At 39.3% G+C, this 15,847-nt stretch overlaps 1 protein-coding gene across 1 annotated transcript in view; it reads left to right on the top strand.

The window, feature by feature from the left end:
* dpp6a (dipeptidyl-peptidase 6a) overlaps positions 1-15,847 on the top strand; it is a 180,093-nt gene that overhangs the window by 132,212 nt on the left and 32,034 nt on the right. The window contains exons 4-5 of the mRNA XM_085362797.1: positions 14,153-14,247; positions 14,686-14,760. Coding sequence (XP_085218923.1) covers positions 14,153-14,247; positions 14,686-14,760 — 170 coding nt within the window. The remainder of the gene's footprint in view (positions 1-14,152; positions 14,248-14,685; positions 14,761-15,847) is intronic.

Below are 15,847 nucleotides of genomic sequence, written 5' to 3'. Positions count from 1 at the left end.
TATGTTTTGCCCCCGGTCTCCATCTATCAATCAATTCCCTGGAGATAGACTAAATATAACCTTGAGAATCCATAATGATTGTATATTAGGCTGTTTTTATGAGGCCATAATGCTTCCTCATATCTTCTCCAATAGCATTAGCTTAAATATATGCTATACTTGAGCCTCATTAGGGGCTCTTATCTGCTTCTAACAAAGGTTGCAGGGATTGCGATTCTTTCTTCATTTTGATGCTTTTTCTTAAGTTTATCACAATTTGGATCATTAGTGCCTTTGGCTATTGTTCCCATCTTTATTTTATTTAGCTTACCAAGTGATTGCCGAAATCTGAGTATGTAGGGAAATTGTCAAAACAGGAGGCAGACGGCATGAAACACAAGCCGTTAAACAGTCATACGGGTTTTAAACAAACCTCCAAGTTAGCAGGTTTTATGTTCTTATAATTAAAAGCTCATTGCTGTGGGCATTGTGTTGTTGCTTCAGGTTGAAGCATGCCAATGAAAAACAATCCATGATGGTTATTTTGCAAAATAGGTATTTTGGTATTTTTAGGTATTTTTTTTTGTCTTTGCCGGGGCTCTGTGCTGTCAGCTCTGCTGTGCCAGCACAGTGGGAGTGCCGTCATGCTGTTACTTGTCAGAACATGGCTCTAACTAAACATATTCAGAAATAAAAACAAAGGCAAGTAGAAAATTTATCTTTTGAACTGTGTGCATGGTAAACATCCATTTTGTTCCCTAGGCAAACTATCTGGTTTTATTATGAATAAGTTTCCTCACTTTCAGTTTTATTGCAAAATAAATTGGGTTTATAAGCTTGGTGACTGGGCTCATTTACGTGCTGTCCACTGATCTCTTCAACATATACCTTTACTGTAGCTGTCTTCTGTCTTTCTACATCTTATCAATGTTTTAGATAGATACATAACCAACAGGAACAATGGCCAAGTTATAAGCAACTTAAATTATCCTCAAGTTTTGTGATATATCTAATTTAAACGCTATAAACTCCTTTACCCTGCCCTCATCACTATTCTAATCATGCAATAAGGCCATCACTGTCTCCCTGGTTAGGTAATTGCACAGTTAGCATTGATCTCTCACATATGCCTCTTTTTTTACCACTCCATCTGAATCAAACAGGCATGGCATCAACATCATTCTCGCACCACCAAGGTGAAGCCAGCCCTGTGCGACGCAACACAAGCGCTCACAGCAGCTGTTTGCCATTTTAATGGCCACGTTTCTCTTGTTTGCCACTCCAGGACACCACTTGTCTCACTGATGTTTGTTAAATATGGTTAAGGGGGAGCCATTTGTAAAGAGGCCAACCAGTCAGGGCTTCACAAAGGGGATGTCGCCGTGACTTTGAGAGGGGCTCGTGACTGTGATTTCAATATGGGTGAAGCGTACTGATGTTTGTTTTGTCACTGTGTGGGCTTTTAATGCATGCACAACAGCCTTGTTTCAAGTGATGCACAGTATTTATGTAAAGGGTTCACATTGGAAAAAAGAGTAGACAGTTGCTTCAGTCCCTTTATGATCTTTTGTGAGGAATGAAGTTCTGCATTGGGCCTCTTTCCTACAACTGAGACATATCAAATTAGCCCATATAGTCAGTGTACGTATCCAGTTGTTGTCACAGAAAATCAGCTTTTTAAAAAAATGCTACCAATACGAGAACGAGCAGGTGTACGTTTCTCCCTTTGAGCTTCTCTAATTTTACCATATGTTTGATGCTTAATTGGAAAGGATGTGTTTGCACAGACTGAAGTTCAATCTTTCATGCTTTTCAACCTTGAGACAGCAGCGAAGGGTGGTACAACAACTAGTTGCTTGACAGAAACAAGCTGTAAAATATACTGATGTGTTTTTAATTTCCAGGGAAAAACAAAACAAAAAACCAAGCAAGTAAAAAGAAAGCGTCTGATACAGAAACAGACTTTGGAATTGATATAGTTGCTTCTGTGTGTCTCATGACAGATTCATCAGTCTCTTAACACCGTAGCTGCTAACGTCAAGGCAGCTTCTGAACAGTTGGATGTCATCTTTGATCCAACTTTCAAGCAACAAAAAACTGAAAGGCAGATCTTCCACTCATGGTTTGTGCAACTTAGGAATCATCCTAAAAATAAGTTGCACAGATGCATGTTTCTATGATTCTCCTTTGAATACAGTTTTGTCTTACTTGCTTTTAAAAAATAAAGCAGAGAAAAGAGCCTGTGATGTAAAAATTCTCATATAAACCAGTGATCAAATCTTTTAAAAAGGGATTCATTTGCACTCAACAGCCCTTGGCTTTAGTTTTAAAATTCTGTTTTACTGAGGTCAAATCTTAGTACTGCAATTTTTATCAGCCAGAATCCAGCCTCAGGGGAAGAGGCAAGGTCTTAAACTGACAAGGACTACAGTGTTTTGAAATGCTCTGTCTGCAGGTTTAAACTTTCCACGTGGCTGTGGAACCTTGTGGATTATTGACCCTATGACAAGCACTGGGTGCTAGTGAAAAATGTTTATTTTCCAATCAGTTGGAAAGTACTGGTTTTAGAGAGTGCTGGCAGTCAGTAGGTGAAATTGGTCACTAAGATGGCGCTTCTCCAGAAACCTCCTTGTGATTGCTTTGGTTGCTATTCACTATTGTTTAAAGGAAGAAGCCAGCTTGTCTGCAAACATTTGCCAATTACTCCCTAAGGGGTAGACAAACTTGACAAACATCAAAATCTGAGATTAGAAGTGTGTCACTGTTTCACTACTGCTTGGTGAGTAGCTGGCAAGTGTTTGCACAGTCTATGGAAACCTACTGTGAGCTGTAGGAGACTAAAGCACAAGGAAGTTTGTCACTGCAGCACCATTCAGTTTTTGCAATAAGTTTCACCTAATTACTACCAGCAACCTCTAGCAACCAGTCAGGGAATACACATTTTTCCCTAGCAAACAGTGTTTGCCAGAGAGTCGGCAGCAAGTTTGAACCACCACGTTTAACCAAAGTGCTTTTGTACATGGAGAAATAGAAATTGTTTTCTGTCACAAAAGTCAAGTATTATGTTACAGTATTAATTTAATAGAATCATTATGAAAACAACTTTTTGATATATACATACATACATACATACATACATATATATATATATATATATATGTGTGTGTGTGTGTGTGTGTGTGTGTGTGTGTGTGTGTGTGTATATGTATATGTATATATACGTATATATATATATATATATATATGTGTGTGTGTGTATATGTATATGTATATATACGTATATGTATATATATATATATATTTGTGTGTGTGTATATGTATATGTATATATACGTATATGTATATACAGTGGGGCAAAAAAGTATTTAGTCAGCCACCGATTGTGCAAGTTCCCCCACTTAAAATGATGACAGAGGTCAGTAATTTGCACCAGAGGTACACTTCAACTGTGAGAGACAGAATGTGAAAAAAAAATCCATGAATCCACATGGTAGGATTTGTAAAGAATTTATTCGTAAATCAGGGTGGAAAATAAGTATTTGGTCAATAACAAAAATACAACTCAATACTTTGTAACATAACCTTTGTTGGCAATAACAGAGGTCAAACGTTTACTATAGGTCTTTACCAGGTTTGCACACACAGTAGCTGGTATTTTGGCCCATTCCTCCATGCAGATCTTCTCGAGAGCAGTGATGTTTTGGGGCTGTCGCCGAGCAACACGGACTTTCAACTCCCGCCACAGATTTTCTATGGGGTTGAGGTCTGGAGACTGGCTAGGCCACTCCAGGACTTTCAAATGCTTCTTACGGAGCCACTCCTTTGTTGCCCGGGCGGTGTGTTTTGGATCATTGTCATGTTGGAAGACCCAGCCTCGTTTCATCTTCAAAGTTCTCACTGATGGAAGGAGGTTTTGGCTCAAAATCTCACGATACATGGCCCCATTCATTCTGTCCTTAACACGGATCAGTCGTCCTGTCCCCTTGGCAGAAAAACAGCCCCATAGCATGATGTTTCCACCCCCATGCTTCACAGTAGGTATGGTGTTCTTGGGATGCAACTCAGTATTCTTCTTCCTCCAAACACGACGAGTTGAGTTTATACCAAAAAGTTCTACTTTGGTTTCATCTGACCACATGACATTCTCCCAATCCTCTGCTGTATCATCCATGTGCTCTCTGGCAAACTTCAGACGGGCCTGGACATGCACTGGCTTCAGCAGCGGAACACGTCTGGCACTGCGGGATTTGATTCCCTGCCGTTGTAGTGTGTTACTGATGGTGACCTTTGTTACTTTGGTCCCAGCTCTCTGCAGGTCATTCACCAGGTCCCCCCGTGTGGTTCTGGGATCTTTGCTCACCGTTCTCATGATCATTTTGACCCCACGGGATGAGATCTTGCGTGGAGCCCCAGATCGAGGGAGATTATCAGTGGTCTTGTATGTCTTCCATTTTCTGATGATTGCTCCCACAGTTGATTTTTTTCACACCAAGCTGCTTGCCTATTGTAGATTCACTCTTCCCAGTCTGGTGCAGGTCTACAATACTTTTCCTGGTGTCCTTCGAAAGCTCTTTGGTCTTGGCCATGGCGGAGTTTGGAGTCTGACTGTTTGAGGCTGTGGACAGGTGTCTTTTATACAGATGATGAGTTCAAACAGGTGCCATTCATACAGGTAACGAGTGGGGGACAGAAAAGCTTCTTACAGAAGACGTTACAGGTCTGTGAGAGCCAGAGATTTTCCTTGTTTGAGGTGACCAAATACTTATTTTCCACCCTAATTTACGAATAAATTCTTTACAAATCCTACCATGTGGATTCATGGATTTTTTTTTCACATTCTGTCTCTCACAGTTGAAGTGTACCTCTGGTGCAAATTACTGACCTCTGTCATCATTTTAAGTGGGGGAACTTGCACAATCGGTGGCTGACTAAATACTTTTTTGCCCCACTGTATGTATGTATATAGATATATGTGTGTGTGTGTGTGTGTGTGTGTGTGTGTGTGTGTGTGTGTATTAACAGACTTCTGAAGATAGCTTGATCAGCTAGTTACCTGATTCAGCTAACTCAATCAAATTTTGTCTTTTTGCCTTTTTGATGTTTCCAGCTGTCTGACTTGGTTAAGCTGCTTTCACATGCTGTTTCTTTTTGTTTTTACAGCCGTTCTTAATTTTTAAAAATACTTTTAACAGTCTAATCCCTCAGCACCACATTGCTGCATAATAATAATGAGCAAATGTGCTTGAAAAACACCAGTTGTGCTGTCTTCTTCTTGTTGCAGAAGACAGAATTGATGTTAATTAGCAGAAGTACACAAGAACGTCAGCATTAAATAACACGTCAGAATATTTTTCTACTCTTTTCAGCAGCTACAACTAAGACTAATTACTTTATATAGACTTTGTTTATGGTATTCTCATGATTTTACAGTTACATATGCTTAATCATTGTGTATGTAGTTTGAATAGACAACCTTATACAGAATACAATAATCCTTATAACACTTACTGCACACGGTGTACAATTATAATTATTTAAATCAGCAGCTTCATATCTGCCATATCATTGAGGATTCTAGCTTAGCTGTGTTTGTATTACATTGATAAAACACTTTGAGCATCCCCCAGCAGCTAGAAGCCTGTCGGATAATTGTGTTCAAACACAGTTATTTATGCTTGGAGCATTTTTTTTCTAATGAATCCACATGCAATTATTATGTACTTGTCAACATTCGGATTCAAACGGTTCTATGATTTACTTTGTGAATAATGAATAAGTGTTTATTTGAACATTGAGGTAACTCACTGTAATATCTTTTTAAACAAGACCGGCTGATCATTGCTATGTTGTGTGTCATTAATACTTTGTTTAGAATCCCCCCCCCCCCCCCCCCCCTCCCGAATGATTTTAATTGTTATGAGCATATGCTTGTTTTTTTATTTTCTATCCAAGTTCAGTAATTTGTTTGCAAGCACAAAGAAACACAGTAGTGCTGCACTATAACACACACATTGAAGGAAACGCTAAAGCACATTGAAGCCGTGCAAATCAAACAGCAACAGAGGCCGTGGGTTTATGAGGTGTACATGAGCAGCTGGAACTGATGAAATGACTGTCACTTTATTGGCTGTGAGGTAAATCAATAATAGTACTCAAGGATTCATTTCAAATTGAGTTGATAGGCAACAAAAAGCAATAAGGTCTAAGTTGATGGAGGCACCCTGAAAACACTTTTATAAGCCTGTGAGAGTCATCTTGAAGGGAATATGGAGTTAGGTGAGGGGAGAGTTTTTGAGGACTTCATGTTTTGCAAATTCTCAACTCCACTTCTCTTTTTATTAAATGTGTGTTGGCTGTCTAAACAATATCAAATCTCATATAGTTTGTTTTATTTAAACTGCTGTTGAGCAATTTACTGCATCTGCAAGCCACTTTACAGCACAAAAGGGTGGGTTTCAAAGTGGTTTGCAGGAACAGCTTGAAAAGGAAGACTCAGGGTGGTCTAATCGCTGCAAAAGGGAAAGAAACTTGGTTTGCCTATAGTGGGTCTGACTGAAACTAACTTGCCTTGTCTAAGATAAAAGTCCTGTCTGTGGGATCCTGATGCAAGCGGTCTATTGAGTGTTTAGTTCTTTAAACATAGCACTGATTTCTCTGATCTGTAGATTCCTTCTTTTTTTTTTTTACTGTCCCCCCCACTGCCTTGATATACTCAAGGTCCAAGTAAATCAGATAATTACAAAGAAAAACGTTCTCTTCATCCCTAATGTTAAACAGCGTGAAGCAGAAATAAATTGGCATGTGTTTTTTTGGGGGTTTTTTTTCCAGCACTGGTTGTGGATTGAGAAGCTGAAGTGTCGGTGAGTAATGAGGCCAGCAGGCGAGACTGATTGGCATTCCTGATAAACATAAATGACTTCCACTGTGAAAACTGGCCAGAAGCAGGTTGGCTGTAGCCGTGGGTGGTTTCATGTGTTCTCAGCAAGTTCATATTTGAGGTTTTTGCTCATTTGTTTGCCCTGCCATTCATTTGGTAGCGCACTCATTTATCAAGTAAGTCAAAAATAGAATTTGAATTCCGTGGTGCTGCTTGTCCTGCTTTACAGCAGTGGAGATAAATAAACACATCTATTATGGGGAATACCCTTTGAAGAGCCATAGATGAAAGAAGCCAAATTACTAGAAATATAAAGAGCGATTTTTAATTAAAACTCCTGTTGAATTTTTTATTAACCTATATTTTACTGCACATCTAAGCTTTAGGGCTGTATTTCTGTATTGGAGACTTCGTTTTAGTTAGCCACTGACAGACACTATAATTTTCCCCAGCAGCTTGTGTCACTTTCATCAAACCAGTCATCATGCATAGCCTTGGGCATGGACAAATGACCTGGAACTGACAAGAAAAATTCCATTTCATCCAGAAGTTAACACTGAAACCCTGGCTCACCTCAGGACTTATAATATAGCCCAAAGAAACTACCCGTTTCACTGCGGTTTTTAATCACATGGTGATGTATTATGTGGAGGGAACTGTTCAAGGTTAGGGCCATTAAAGTACTATATATTTCCATTCCCTTTTGTGATGTATAAATTATTTCCTTATATGTATTACTTTTATGCTCAGGATGAGAGGACAGTTGATCTGTGCTCCCACTTCATGGTTAGGGTAAGGAGTAGTTACAACAGTAACTGAATTATGTCTTTTTTTCCCCTTTTTTGTTGGTTTACTTATACAACTTTGGTGACTTCTTACCTTCTACCTTCCTATTATAAAATACAAGACACGGCCTTCCAGTGCTTTCATGGATTTGTTGTACTATATTGTGTTTCTTGTATTCTTGTGTGATTTACAGCCTCGACAGTCTTGAGCAACTGTTACAGCACGATCCCCCTGCTGGGATTAATAAAGCTTTTGTGGTTTTGTTTCTGATAACATGCTTGTTAAAGACTCTGCTCACCCAGGAACACTCTCCGGAGAGCAGTGAATGCAGTGAATGAAGTGTTATGTCTTCTCGAAAAACCTCAAGTCGGATAAAGATCTCAGACAGACAGAAAAATCAGCAGCATTGTATTAAAAAAATCTTAACACTGAACTGTTACAGTGTTGTTACTTTTTTTTGCAATGTCTATGTATGATGTCACATTATTTCAGACAGCCTGACCACTCACAGAGCTACTGTAACATTTAAAAATGGAGCTGAAAATTAGCATTATGGATTCCTTTTAACTTTGAGAGACTACTAGAGTCAATTTTCCTTGAAGTAGTTTTAACTAGCCTTCTCTAATTTGTCATTCTAATTAACCTGCCATTCTGCACATGAACCATAAAGTTTGAATGGAATTTTAATGAAGCCAAGAGTACAGTGAAGCTACTGAAGTGTCAGGACAGGTGGATGAATAATTTGGTACAATGTGAGTCTTGTTTGCATAGGTTAGGCCATCAGTCATATTGATAATGATGGTGAGCCTGTTCTTACCAAGTGAGGTGCTAAAAACTAGGATTGCAACAACAAATGCTAAAAATTCAAATGGATAGATACATCTTTTAGCCATTTTGCTGTAGAGTATATTATGGACACTAGTGAACTTACGAGGTACAAAAGGTGAGGCAGCAGCACCATGTTGGAGAATGCTTTGAAAAAAGTCTGGCTGCTCCAGCTCACAACTTAAGAGGACGTAAGGGCTTTGGCTTGTTTACCTTGTATCTCACTGTCTGAGCCTCCAGCAATGTTTCTGTCTAATCAGAACTCACGCAATTATGCAACCAATTTTCAGCCTTAATTTCAGTAGATTAACACAAGCGTTGAGAAAAAAGAAAAATGGCCTGAGATGCGCCCCCTCTTAACACACGTCCCTAAATTTAATGGCTACGTGCTTGTTGAGCAGCTGTTTGTTATTTACCATTTTATCAAACACGAGAGTGGAAATTTACACTTCAGTTTGATAAGTAAATAGGCTACCATGGAAATTAAGGTTTTCATAATGTGTCTCAAAAAGCAAAAATCTATTGTAGGAATATTAAAGAATATGGCTTGGCAGGAAACAGCATTTTACTACTAAATTAAAGCAGTAATGCAAAAATAAATTCAAAAATGACAAATGAGCTGGTAGATGAAGAGGCAGAGGTCTTGTGAAGGAGCAGAAATCCATGCATACTGCAAGCTTAATGACTGCACAGCCACTCAAGAATGCTCTCCGGGACTTACATGGACATGTTTCCTTGCCAACAATCAATACTTCATGACTGTAACATCTGAGGATTAGCTACAAGATGCAAACCCCTGAAAAACTTCAAAAACAGAAAGACCAGGTTGCAAAGGCATATTTAAGGAACCTGTAGAATTTTTGAACAAAGTTTTATGCGCTCATGAAACAAACATCAGCCTTGGGGAAAAAATGATAGTAAGAGCAAATTATTGGAGAGAAAAGGGAGCTAACCATAACAAGCTCATCTGTTAAAAGTAATGGCAGAGCATCGTTAGGGTTGGATGTCTTTGATGGATGTCTATAGATTGAGAGTTCAGGCTATCTTTTTCTAGATTTCCATAAATTATTAGATAATATGACTTTGTTTGCTGGGTTGGCATCTGATCTAGGTGCTTCCTGGTGCTTTGGAACTGTCCAACTGTGAGGAGGCCCCAGAAAAGACCTGAAAAGCCTGGAGAGATTATCTCTCCTAACCACCTTCCAGAATGTTTGACTGACCTTTCTGAAGTATTGGAAGAGGTGTCAGGAGAGAGAGCGGTCTAGTGATGTTCGCTTAGACTTAGTAAAATGCCTTAGTAAGGTATTGGACCAGCAGAATAATTCATTGTATTGATATTGATTGGTATTGATTCTGTAAGCCTCTAATACTCTACTGGAGGGTTGGAACAGTATTATTCCACTAGATATTCCCTCATTTAGTGTTTTAATGATGTTGGAAAGTACTGTCTGTACAAAATCTCCTATATGTGAAGAGTGGGATTAGGATTTAGTGACCACAAAGGCCATTATTCAGTTCTGAATAATATACAGTGGTTGTTGGCTAAGGCTTAGGACCAGCTTAGAGTAGGTTGTCTACTAATCGGAAGGTTGGTGGTTTTGGTGGCTGCTCCACTATGCATGCCGCAATATTGTTGGGCAAGATACTAAACCCTGAGTTGCTACTGTGTTCATCGGAGTGTAAAAGTTAGCAAGACAGCATGCAGATAACGAAAAAAGTCCTTCTGTGAATGGGTGTATGAGACGTGTGGCATGAAGCGCATTGAGGAGAAAAGCTGTGTGTAAGAACCGATCCATTCTTCATACTCATCAAACCTCATCAATGAAGGCATGATCGTCCTGGAAGGGACCACTTCCATCAAGATAATCTGATCACTTTGAACAAATTGAGTTCAGTTTTAATTTGTTTAATTTGTCATCACTTTGTTCATCTTTTTGTATCAATGCTAATCTGCTCAATTCAGTGAGCCTCAATTAGTAGCTGTTACTTTATTTTTCAAATGAATATGCAGAAACCTGTGCAAACATTAGGATGTGGACTGGAGGACAGAGTCCCCCGCCCCGAAAAAAATTGTCCATAAAGCTCATATGCAAACTTTATGTAAATCTGTGGCCTTCTTTCTGTCTGCCTCACTTAAGTTATGTTGCCTTGCATCTCTGCCCCCCTCTCTCCCACCTTCTTGCCGCTCCCTCTGACTCCCTGGAGTGAGGCTGGGTTAGGGCTGTGCCCAGGGCAGCAGGCTGTTTTAATAAGACATACTGCCATGGAAAGGTATAGATCAGAGGAGAAAACAGCGCTCTGGGCTAATGCACAGCAAGTCAAGGCAGAGAGGAAAGTAAGAGGGAGAACGTCAGGGGAAGAGAGAGAGCTAGAAAGGTAGATTGAAGGGAAGACATAATGCCTAGGGTCATGTGAAAGAATAGATGGCTTTGTGTCTTTGAAAGAGCACAAAACAAAGGTGCAGGAGAGGTGAAGGAGTGATGATAAGGTCTAAAATGATGAACTCAGCAGGAGGGCTTATATAAGGGTGGTGATGGGAAGGATTTGAGAGATCTGTGGTATCTGTGAAGTGTCTCGAGGCATGTGGTTAACGGAGATCAGTAGTTTGGTGAGAAATAAAGATGATAAAGGTGCCTTAAAGAGATGCGGGTCTCTGAATTTAAGCCGAAGCCCAACTGTGAAAACAAAGTGTGTCACAAAGCAAAATAAAGTCCTGTCAATCTCCTTGGCATCTGATTTAATAACCATTTTGCCTTTTTTACTCATTCAAGCCGCGATATTCGGCAATTAGCATTTCATATACAAAAGTAGACCTTTAAAAAGATGTCAAACAAAGTCAAACTAAAATAATGACTCATGATGGGGAGGGAAAATCAGCATCTTTTTATTTATCACCATGATTTCCATGAAGGAGTCCATTTCTACCCTTGTTAGTATGCCAATGGTTTTTAACAAGGAGACAAAAGCTGTTGAGGGGGCGTTCGGCTATGCCTTTCTAAAAATGTCTGAAACCGCTCTCCCAAGCACGTTCTGAATTAAAGCCATTGTGATGGTAATTTTGTCACCTCTAATGGACAATTAGATATGCTAGCAGATAGAAAGCACTCTGCATAACAATCTCTGGGTTCTAATTACCTCACCAAATGGCGTGGTTGCTCATGTGCCTATGGATCACTAAACCAATAAGACAGGGGAGCGGAGATAGACTGAAGGTGAAAGGGGGCAGTAGCTGTATTAAACGTATCCTTCCCTGGCCGCCTAAAATTAAGAATTAAAAAAAAATCAAGGTGAAGTATTAATTAGCAGCTGAAATTGTTAACACCATGAATTATTAAGTTGAATTGTTAAGCATGCATAATGGAGAAAAAGTTTAATATTGGTGAATATCTGTTAAATTGATTAGTAGCTACATGAATGGAAGAAATAGTAAGGCAAGGCAAGGCAAGTTTATTTGTATAGCACAATTCAACAACAAAGTGATTCAAAGTGCTTTACAGAGACATTAGAAACAAGAACAAATAAAAAGCATGATTTAAAATTGATTAAAACAAGCAAATAAACTAACTAACTAATTAACAAACAAACAAACAAACAAAACAGTATATAAAATCAAAACAGATAAAATCAGAACAGTAGATAAAATCAGTAGTTAAATGTAAGTTTTGAAATTTAAGCTTAAAAGTGTGGATTTGGTGCTTTATTCAAATGCAGCTGAGAACAGGTGAGTCTTCAACCTGGATTTAAATAAACTGAGTGTTTCAGCTGATCTGAGGCTTTCTGGGAGTTTGTTCCAGATATAAGGAGCATAAAAGCTGAATGCAGCTTCTCCGTGTCTGGTTCTGACTCTGGGAACTGATAAAAGACCGGATCCAGATGACCTGAGGGATCTGGAAGGTTCATACTGGGTCAGGAGGTCATTGATGTATTTTGGTCCTAAACCATTCAGAGCTTTATAGGCCAGCATTAGAACTTTAAAGTCTATCCTCTGACGGACAGGCAGCCAGTGTAAGGACCTCAGAGCTGGACTGATGTGGTCCACTTTTTTGGTCTTAGTGAGGACTCGAGCAGCAGAGTTCTGAATGAGCTGTAGTTGTCTGACTGATTTTTTAGGTAGACCTGTAAAGATGCTGTTACAGTAATCAAGCCTACTAAAGATGAATGCATGGACTAGTTTTTCCAGGTCCTGTTGAGACATCAGATCTTTTATCCTTGAAATATTCTTGAGGTGATAGTAAGCTGACTTTGTTATTGTCTTAATGTGTTTTTCTAAGTTTAGGTCTGCATCCATCACTACACCCAAATTTCTCGCCTGGTTTGTGGTTTTTAGATGTATAGATTGAAGTTCTCTGGTGACCTGTAATCGTTTTTCTTTGGCGCCAAAGACTATTACCTCAGTTTTGTTTTTGTTTAGCTGGAGAAAATTGTGGCACAACCAGTCATTGATTTCCTCAATGCATTTACCAAGAGCCTGTACAGGGCCTCGGTCTCCTGGTGACATTGTGATATATATTTGTGTGTCATCTGCATAGCTGTGATAGTTTATTTTGCTGTTGTTTATAATCTGTGCCAGTGGGAGCAGTTTAAACAATTTAAGATCAACTTCAAATGGAAAAAAAATGTAATTTTAAGTGTAAACTTATTTCAATAATACATTTGAAAATTCTAGATAAAAAAGGTCTAAAAAATATTTTAAAAAAGTAAAAAGTTCTGATTCATACTATAATACATACAGTGGGCGTGTCTACACTGGGGAAAGCACCAATCAGGACTGAGCAATATTTGAATTAAAATCTGATGCTGTGTTAATTAAATCTGACCAAAGTTTAGCGGTAAATAAGGTGAGGTAAAGAAATAAAAGCTGCTCTTTAGTACTTGTCACTAAGAATGTTTTATCACACTGTAATGACTGAAACTGTACCAAATAGACATTTTAAGTCTTGTTTCAAATGAACTAATGTTAAAATGCAAGTAGTTGGTGGTTTGTGAAAGTTAAAAATAAGGCAGCTTGCATTCTTCAATAAAATGCATACATTCACACTGGATTTTAATCCTGTAACAATCACATTGCGAAACAAAGGCCTGATGCCAGACAGTTTATTATTGAGGACGGAGCTCTTCATTTGGCCACATATAGCAGAAAAACATAACAAGGCACAGTCTGACAAATTGTTGGCATCAGAATTGCGATCACAGTCATGACACAGACAATTGGGCAGCCCTGCTCTCTCTGCTTTTGCTGCACATCTTTGCTCTGCTTTGCTTTGCTTTTATTTTTGATTGCACCACTAAGCATTCGTGCCATTAAGTGACCTGTTAATAATTGTTATACTGGTTGATTACAAAAAACGAATTTATTTTTGGCTGCTGATGGAACTCAAACAAGTCTAATTCAATATCCCTTTGATATTAAAAATCTAATAAGTGGAAGCATCCTCTGAAGTTTAATTATGTTGTCAGTGTCCCTGACAGGTAACAACTCCATTAACACAAAAAAATGAAGGCTGCTGACTATCATGTCTGCTTTTACTTAATTTTTAGAAGGGAAATATTTTTTTGAACCCACACTTTTAATTTGCAGAACTGGTGACAGAATATAGTTTCTGGCTTTATCAATATGTCTGCAATTTTCTTAATTTCTTACCAATGTCTAACTTTTTTCTTCCTGTCTTCTGTCTCATCATCCAGGTAATGAGCTGCTGTACCGCAATCAGGACGGCGACGTCGTCAAGTTCAACGTCGACACCAACGAGCAAACCATCTTAGTGCATAACAAGAAATTTGTAAGTCTTTTCGTCTTACAATCAAAGCACTGAAGGGCTGAGCATGATTGCCTATGAGTTCGATTCAAACATTTCCAATAGTGTCAACAAATCAAAGAACCTAAAGCTTTTTTGTGTGTTTTTTCCCCACAAATGATCCATTTTCAGAGTGAAATGTGAGCTGCATATTTAACACTTGGTGAAATGTCAAAATGGAGATGTAGCATCAGTGTCACAGCAGCTTGGGTGACAACACGCAACATTATGTCTGCCATCAAATCACCAAGCCCTAGTGCAAAGACTAATGCAGCTCCCATTTGCTTTAGGAACCAAGCAATCTGTCAAACGCAGTCAGTTAAGGACCAGTTTAATGAAAAACTGCCATGCGTGATCGGAGGTCTCTTCTTTTTATTGTATGCATTTTTTTTCTTCTTCTAACATCCTTCTTTTGATTCCTAGGAAATGTACAAAGCCAGCAAGTATGAGGTCTCTCCTGACCTGAAGCATGTGCTGCTGGCCTACAATGTTGCACCGGTGAGCATCTCATTTGTTTGCTTGTTTTTTGAATTAGCAACCTGACAGCCAAATATGTCAGCCACCGCTGCTGAGGGGTGGGGTGTAGGCCTGCAATGAAGCATAGGCAGTGGGGGGGGTGGAGGGAGGAGAAAGTAATCATGGCGGGGTGTGAAGGCCTGTCGCACGTCGCTGCCTGTCAGCGAGGGTGGCGGGGGCTAGCTAAGCCAAGCAGAACTGTACTGAGGGAGGCACAAACAAACCCCTCGGTGCTACACGGCCTCGCGGACAGGGAGATGAGATCAACAGCAGCACCATCATATGCATCAAAGCATTTTAGCTCCTGATACAGGTGGATCAAATATATTGATCCATTTAGTTAGATGATAGTTGCCTGTTTACTACTGCGTCACCACTTAGTCACTGTAGAGAGAACTGGTTCCTGTTGTTAGTTTATGGAGGATGCTGGCAGAAACACTGTATAACCTTGTGTTATTGCCTGAGATGAATTGAAGATATTACAGCACACTCGAGTGTGGTGGAATGTACGTGTTTGCATTTATTATTCAACTAGACCGCCATCACCTTGATAGATGACAGTCATTCCTGCTATATGCTCATCGTAGCACAGTCGGCACACATTCATGCACTATGAGATGCGGTATGGTTCATGTTTTTATTAAATACCCCACTTGTATTATAAAACATGGACAAACGCTCTTCCTGAAGATGTGTCTCTACTGGGTGATGTTCCTGGATACATAATGTCTGACTGTTGAGTGCCTACTGTAACAAAAACTGTCATTTAAAAAGTAAAAGGTTAGGATTTCAAAGACACGCCATAGCCGTCGTTAATCTGGTCGACATAAGTGTGGTTTGATCTGCCGATTAAATCCAAAATCAGCTGGTTTAAATTAAATCGATCTATCCTTCAGGGTTATGTCGTTGTGGTCCTTTTCACCATTTCTAGTGCAGCTGGATGCGGCCAGAAATGTGTGACTGAATTGCAGCCTTACTGAGGTGTCACAGTGTATTGACCCAGTGTTGAGTACACAACATCACTGCAGCAAGATAAGACATTAAACCCTTGAATTTCCAGGGGATGGTG

Source organism: Diplotaxodon limnothrissa, linkage group LG9, assembly GCF_057381915.1.
Source record: "Diplotaxodon limnothrissa isolate DT_005_m linkage group LG9, D_limnothrissa_male_GT1.1, whole genome shotgun sequence".
Classification (NCBI taxonomy): domain Eukaryota; kingdom Metazoa; phylum Chordata; class Actinopteri; order Cichliformes; family Cichlidae; genus Diplotaxodon; species Diplotaxodon limnothrissa.
This window is presented reverse-complemented; position numbering and strand designations above follow the sequence as displayed.